General features: G+C 35.6%; 1 protein-coding gene across 1 annotated transcript; it reads right to left on the reverse strand.

Annotated features, from left to right (window-relative positions):
• Positions 1-4,796: 4,796 nt before the first annotated feature.
• LOC127787475 (uncharacterized) lies at positions 4,797-6,248 on the reverse strand. Its single transcript, XM_052315537.1, has one exon. The coding sequence runs from the start codon at positions 6,246-6,248 to the stop codon at positions 4,797-4,799; it is 1,452 nt and encodes a 483-aa protein (XP_052171497.1).
• Positions 6,249-8,198: the final 1,950 nt, after the last annotated feature.

The raw sequence follows: 8,198 nt of genomic DNA on the forward strand, positions 1-8,198 counted from the left end.
TGGATTGGTTGGAGGTGGTGGATTCTCCCCTTGCGGTGGGGCCTCTAGATTAGCCCTAGCCTAGCTGTGAGTCACATCCCTTCGGGGAGTAATGTAGTTAGTTATGGCCAGGAACGAAAGTCGTGTGATACTTGTGGAAAGACCGAGGTCCGAGGTGAGGAGTTGAAGTCCGAAGTGCGAGGTAGGGAAAGAAGAGGCTGGCGAGTCTGGACGTCGGCCCCACGGTGGGCGCCAAATGATGATGGTTTTTGGGATCGACCACCACGTGCCACCTCTGCGAATGGACCTCGAGAATCGGACCTTAGACTTGGGGATGTTGGGCCTCGGTGATAGGACCTACAAGACAACAGAGTGGCGGGGCTAGGGTCCCCTAGGGTGGACTCCGACACTCAAATCAGTAAAATAAATGCAAGTAGTAATAACTGTGAGAGCTGTAGAGCTTGATCATAGCTGGTGATAACTCTTGTCTTTTATATGCAGACCCGTTATGGGGTACCCGAGATAAACTAGTAATGAGCGGGGGCACGACTCCCGAAGATCTCGGTCAAGTTGGAATGGGTCTTGCGGCCTGGCCCGAATTTTTCGGGCTCAGCTCCAGATTGTTGACTTGCCACGTGTCAATCTCTCAAGCGATCCACATGGTGGGTAAGACTATTAGCGCGTAAAGATATTTTGATAATTTTAGGTGGTGCCACATCAGTCTCCATTTAGAGTTTCTTTCATGACCCAAATATGATACTCAAACCATTCTATATATTTCTTTTAGTTAGTTAGGGCTTTGATTTAATAGCTGAATCTTATGATCTTGGAATAAGCTTCTATTTTGAATGGTACTCTTATCCCAAAGTACACATCGACTTCTCCGAATACAATCCACCAATATCATATCTTTAGTGGTTGATTCAAATCTCCCTTTTGGGTAGGTGAATCTAATTAGTACTATCATCACTCTCTTCCTTACTTACCCTATCATTTGGCTCAAAGAATCTTCATCTCTACTTAGATAGCAGTGGCCTCAAAAATGTTCAATCCCATTGTGCACCCATATGTAACCTATCTAGAATAACTCTTTTAATTAGTGGACTTCGTCCATGGCCATTAGGGTTATAATAAATGGAAGAATACAATTGATCTTCTTGGGATAATTTTGCCCAACGTCTTTGATGCTTGATCTCATATATTATGTTATTGAAGGATTGTTTTTAATGCTTATTGATTTGATGAGCAATTGATTTCTCTATGGATTAGAATTTAGTGATGGTTTCTTGGGTGTATTTTGTTTTAGGATTGTCCTTATTGTTTTGTGTTTATTATTATTATTATTATTATTATTATTATTATTATTATTATTATGTAATTGAATCTTATGGTATATACCCCCTTTTGATCCCTTTCCTCGTAATATCATTGGTTACACTACCTTTTTATATAGATTTTATTCTCTTTGAATCTCTATATTTTACTAAGAATGAAAAAAGGAAAGAATTTAATTTGAGAAAAATTGTGTAGATAATGGATTTATAAATGTTCCAATTAGATATGAAAATTTGAAAAACTCATTTTAAAAATTTTCAAGTTCTGTTCAACTAACCGTCTTTTCTAAATTTTTGTTTTTATTTAAAAATTTATAGTTGAACAAGTTTTCTAGGTTTTTATTTTATTTTTTATGAAATAAATTGTTTTCCATAACTGAACACTCCTTCAGTATTTTATCAAAAAAAGAAATATCCCCTGAGGATGCTAAATTGCATGCCAAAAAGAGAAAAAGATTGAAAATGACGTTCCTATGACATATGGCAGTATATAGTTCAGGTAGAATTTACCCAACCCATGTTACATGTATGTAAGACCTTCAACAAGCAAGCATTGGGTTTTATTCTTTAATTTTATTCACTTCTTTTTCGTCTTCTTGTTTATGTTTTTTCATAATATTTTTCTTTGGCAATTTCTAAACTTTTAAAATTTGAAAAAATTAAAAAAAAAATCTATATGCATGTTTATGCGGTTCAAAAAATACTTATAACTATTAAACTGATAACCCAGTTGACAATAATGTCTATGTCATTTCGCTAATTAAGAAAATTAAATTTTTCTAAACAAAAAACTCACTCGAAAAGAGTAGACTTTGATCACAGTATAGGAGTGAGCTCCACCATTGTGGATGTTAGTGGGGGGTTAGGGTAACTGATTTGTTTGTCCGATAATAGCTATAGATCAAACCAAATATTATCCAACAACGATAGAATGCCCTTGTAGTCATGCCCAAAAAAAATTGCTATATTGATAGCTTCACTTTTATTTATTTTTTTTATCTAACAAAAAAAGAAAAAAAAAATACTTGTACATATACTTATTTCAATGCGGACTAGCTTAAATGAGGTATAGGTATCGATTAACTAAATCCAAAATCTGCCCATATATCATATATGGAACCTGGCCACTTAATTAATTGGGATGTAGACTGTCCGGTGCATCACTAAAGTATGGTGATTAGCCTTAGATAATCGATCTTGTCCCATGCCTTGGATCGCATTGGAACTTCCCCTGACGAATCATTAAAAAAAATGAGTGTCTACTAAGATAGATAGATAGATAGATAGACAGATGAATTATTTATATGTGAAACCTAAATTTTCTTGAATCCAGAGACATTGAAGATTAAAATATCCTCCATCTTAATGTGCTGCTTCCAGAAATGGCATAGCTATTTTCGCCAGTGACTTGAACGAGAAACACTAATCTCGCAAACCTTGTTTCATGCAATTCCAGTCACTTTCGAGGGACTTGGATTGGATGCTCTAACAGCCTGTCACAGACTTTGTTTCCTATCAGTGAGCTCTTGGCTAGCTATTAATTAATTAACTAATTAATACTCCTTGTCTGGTGCCTTAATTTTAATTTATTGCTGTATCCAGTTAGATTGATAGAGATTTTCTTAGGTAGTTGACTTAAAAGGGTAGTCAGTTAAACTTAAAATTTTGAATTAGACGACAATTCACTATGTATATTGTCTTCTTCTACTTCTTCTCTCGTTTTTAGCGACCAATGATACAACTAATTAATTAAATCAAACAATTAGCCACCACCCGTCAAATACTAGCTAGTCCAAATTCTTACAGTTGGACACTATCGATCTTATCATTTGATTATTAAAAGGACGTTCTTGATGGGTTTTCGATTTAATTAATGAAGCCGTTATTACTCATGCAAAATTATATAATTAATTTGGCATACAGGAAGCGGAATTAATTAATTTAATAAGGAAATTAACCTATAAATTAAATCGTCGTCACAAGTGGGAGAAGCTAGCATTGTGAATCCATCTTACACTACTGTCATTTGCTTCATTCATGTCTAGATCAAACCGGCTGATAGAAGCTTCTCAAGAATCTTTGTGTTTTTTTATGAGAAATATCAGATCAAGGCACCGATGAACTGAATAAAATATCAAAACAAGAACTTCCAGTTACAGCTGTGCTGTTATACTGTTGTGCTTAGTAATTAGAAGTTGGATTGGATACACCCAAAGCCAAAGAGATCTAAGTCTGGCATAGGAATAGGATCAGACCCTAGCTAGTGAGCAGTGCCGTACCTGAGATTATGGGGCCCTGAGGCGAAATGCAAAAATGGGCCCCCGAATCGTAGAGTACATTTAAATTTTATTTTTTTTATGATAAAATATAAAATAAATAAATAAATATTTACACCATATCAAAGAATAAAATTGAAAATTTTCTAAATTATCAATTAAAAACTACTCTCCTTGCAGTTTTGGAGGCAAAAATATCAATCAAGTTTACATAATCAAGTTGTTCGAGCATTTTTTTCTCAATAGACAACATAGCCAATCCATTCAATCTATCTTGTGACATAGTTGAGCGGAGATAAGTCTTGATCAACTTCAACTTAGAGAAACTTCTTTCTGCAGATGCAACTGTAACTGGTATAGTTAACAAAATTCTATAGGCTACACAAGCATTTGGGAAACACCCATCCATTCTCTTCAAATAGTTCACCACATCAATTGTTTTTTTTGTTTCTTTAGGTAAAGAGTATTTCAAGATTGTCAACTCCAAAAACAAATCATCTCCATCAATATCAGAATGACCATTATGCGTTAAGGATTTTTCAAGATTCTTACAAGACCCCAATAAAGTATCATCATCAACACACTTCAACCTCTCCAAATTAAACAAAAATCCAAATGTTTCCTCATATTTTTTAAATTGTTCAAATCTAGTTTGAAATGAAGAACGAGCTCGATCAATTATGAAGAGGAAATAATTTACTCTAAAAGAATCTTCTGCTGATTGTGTTATCTCATCACTGCCATCCTCATCAAACTGTTTCTTTCTTCGAATTATGCATTTTTCTCAAAATACAGCTTCAACTCCCATTTCATTTGCTATTTGTTTCGCTTCAACCATGGCCTTATCAAACCCAGATTCTCTGTAGTCATCAAGAAACAAAAGAAGTCATTCTAAAAGACTGATAGCAACATCAATATCCATATTTTCAGCTTGAAGAAATTTACTTACAGTGTTGATTGCATGCAATAACTTGTACCAAATTACCATGCCAAGCAAGAACTCAAAATTCTGAAGTTCATATGTTGCTAAGGACTCAGCTTCGCTCTTTGTTTTAGGATCTTCACTAGTATCTACCAAGTCAAATAAAGCATCTATTATTTGTACAGTTTGCTCTTTTATAGGCCTAACACTTTCAACATGACTTTCCCAACGTGTTTGTGACAATGGCTTAAGTGTAAGACCTTTCACATGATCTTTGAAAATTTTTCATCGCTTGGTAGATGAAGAAAACAATATATAGATGCGTTGTATCACTCCAAAAAATGACATAGCTTTAGGACAACAATTTGCCATATCACATAAAGTCAAATTAAGACTATGACAACCACATGGAGTATAAAAAGCCCTCGGATTTATTTCAAGTAATCTTGTCTGTACACCTTTATGCTTCCCTTTCATATTAGACCCATTGTCATACCCCTGACCTCTTATATCATCAATGTCCAGCTCAAGATTGGTCAACATGTTTTTAAGCTCAGTAAAAAGTCCAAGCCCTGATGTATCATCAACCTTCAAAAATTCTACCCAATATTCTTCTACCATTACAGAGTTTGCTGAATAATCCACACATCGTATTACAAGAGACATTTGCTCCTCATGACTAGCATCTGGCGTACAATCTAATATGACTGAAAAATATTTTGCTTGTTTAACTTTTCTAAGAATTGAACTTTTTACCTCATTTGCCAACATTTGTATCAATTCATTTTGAATTTTAGGGCCCAAATATGTATAATGAGTCTCATGTGCTTGAATACGTCGAATGTGCTCTTTCATAATCGGATCAAACTCAGCAATCATTTCAATCATTTGCAAAAAAAGACCATTGTTTTCCACATAAAGCTTCTCACAATCTCCTCGAAATGCCAAGTTATTTTTTGCCAATCTTTGCACAACAGCTATTATCCTCTTCAACACTTGTCTCCAATGTTCTCTTTCTTTATTGATTTCAATCTGCACACTTTGATCAATTGTTTTATTTTTATTCAGTCTTGTTTCTAATTCAATCCAACTAGTCATGCAATATATATGCTCCTTACTTGCTTCATGATTTTTAAGACCCCGACCCATATTATGCCAATCTCTGTATCCTTCATTTCCCAACGGACCAATTTTACTCATTGTTTTTTGAGTCTTGAACAACTTACAGCAAAAGCAAAAAACCTTGTCCAAAAGAACTGAATATACTAGCCATCTCCTATCATTTGTTTCTCCATTGAGCAATACTCGCTTATATTGTGATAATTCAAAATGCCTACCACTACTATCTTTAGGAAACAAAACTCCATCAACTCTTTTTGGACCCTTCTCTACTAACAAATCTCTCACATTTTGGTCAATTTTATCCCAACACCCTAGATCATAAAAATTAATCAATGAATCTTTATGTTGAATATTGTCTTCTTCTTTCTCGTTTAATTCATTGACATCAACGTGATCATCTTTGTCTTCATTCAATTCATCAACTAAGTCTCCTTGTTCATTAACATTATCATTCCAAGTTTCTTCTTCCTCTACTGAAGTTTCACCCAAGTTTTCAACTATTTCTTCTCCCTGTGTTATTTTGCTGCTATTAAAGTATTTAAACATATCACCGGCTTGATGTTGAACTAATGCTTCTTCCCTCTGTTTCCTTTTTCTTTTTTGAGCTCCAGACATATGTTTAGGAGGCATGATTTGTGACTATTGCCTAAACCTAACAAAAGTCAAAAGGAAAAAAATATTATGACATTACACGACACACTTAAGTAATAATAATGTTAAACTTAATTTTATCTAGACTTGTAATAATAAGAAGAAGAATAAAATGAACAAGGCATCTCTATACTCTAATTACAATTTCTAAAAATAAAACAATTATCACGTATATAAATAAAATGAGACATCAATAAAATTAAATTTTCTTTTGCCAAATTTAGCCAACATCAATAAAGCCAACATCAATAAAATAGACATATAAAGCCAACATCAATAAAATAGACACATGCAACCTATCAAATAATCCAAATCTCCCAACTTATCACAAACTAAACAAAATGAAAATGATTTGTGAAGGAGAAACTAACCGGTTGAAGCTAAGCACTAGTAGATCTGGATTTTGGAGAAGCAGATCGGCTTCAAGGACCGAATCTGAGGCAGCAAGATCTCAGATCTGGAGGCTGGAGGCTGGAGCGACTGAGTGAGGCTGAGACTGAGAGCGAGGCAAAGAGGCACCGCCGCACCGGTGACCGGCCACGAGGGCGAGCGACCGCCGACCAAGCACAGCAAGAGGCGAGAAAGCGAGGGTGAAGGGCGACAATCCGACTTCCGACGCCAGTGAGCAGTGAAAGGAGAGAGAGGCAGTAAAAGGCGAGAGCGAATGAGAGCTACCTGGAGCGACTGAGAGAGAGCGAGGCAGCGAGCCACCGGTGACCGGCCACGAGGGCGAGCGACTGCCGACCCAGCAGCAAGAGGCGAGAAAGCTAAGGCGAAGGGCGACGATCCGACGGGCGATGGAGTAGCGAAAGAAGAGAAAGGCGAGAGCAAAGGCGAGCCACCGACCGACAGCGAGGGCAAGCCGGCGAAGGCGAGGCGCGATGATGACGATGACGGAAGGAGTTACAGAGCGACGGAGCGAGAGACTGTAGCGAAAGCGAGAGCGAGAGGGGAAGAAGGGCGAACGCAGAGTGAGAGGGGGAAGGGGTAAACCGTGGCGGCTGGGCTGGGCGGTTGGGCCCTTAGCAAAAAGAGGGGTTCCAATTTTTGGGCCCCCAAATACATAAATTTTCATGGGCCCTGAGGCAATTGCCTCACGGGCCTCATGAAAGGTCCGGCCCTGCTAGTGAGACCTCCAAAGGAGGAATGTATAACACAATTATTGGAAGACGTTCTATCCATTCGTCTCGTGTGGGTTAGATTAGATCCTAGAGGTGTACGTTAATGAGTCTAGCACCACGTACGCATATACATGAATCATGTTCTGTAATTTATAAAAATGATTAAAGAATAATAATAAAATTGTTATATTGAATATTTTTCTAATCATTTTAATGAAAAGACACACATAAGATCATATAATGCAATTTCTTGCATTGAATAAGATCATATATATGTGTGTGTGTCTGTGTAAATACTTAAATAAGAGGTGTTAGTATTTTTGAGATGTATATATACATTATTATGTAATTATTTTTTTTTTCCTCAAAGACAGAATAATCTCTGAGAAGGAATTGCAAAATAGAGATGGACAAATTCCATCTTTGGAACTATTTCAGTTCAAAAACTAGTATTTTAAAGAGGGGCGGAAAAATATCCATATTTATTCAAAAAATTAAAATTAAAAGAATAAAAAAATTACTTTTCTTCATGTCATGAAGATGGACAAAATATTCCATCTCTAAGGCCATCTATATGCAAATATTTCTATTTTGTGTAGAAGCATAACATTATTCATTTTTATTCAAAAAATAATATTAAAATGATAAAAATAATTATTTTTTTTCAAAAATAAACGTTTTTCATTTCAAATTTCATCTCATCAAGAGCGCTATACTATCTATAAAAATTATTTTTTTTAAAGATATAAATATTCCGTCTGATTCTATCTCTAAATTTAGAGACAATTTTTTT

Source organism: Diospyros lotus, chromosome 12 (genome assembly GCF_014633365.1).
Source record: "Diospyros lotus cultivar Yz01 chromosome 12, ASM1463336v1, whole genome shotgun sequence".
NCBI lineage: Eukaryota > Viridiplantae > Streptophyta > Magnoliopsida > Ericales > Ebenaceae > Diospyros > Diospyros lotus.

Excerpts from the sequence above, each read along its gene's own strand:
- LOC127787475 (XM_052315537.1), bottom strand. The coding sequence starts at position 6,248 with ATGTCTGGAGCTCAAAAAAGAAAAAGGAAACAGAGGGAAGAAGCATTA.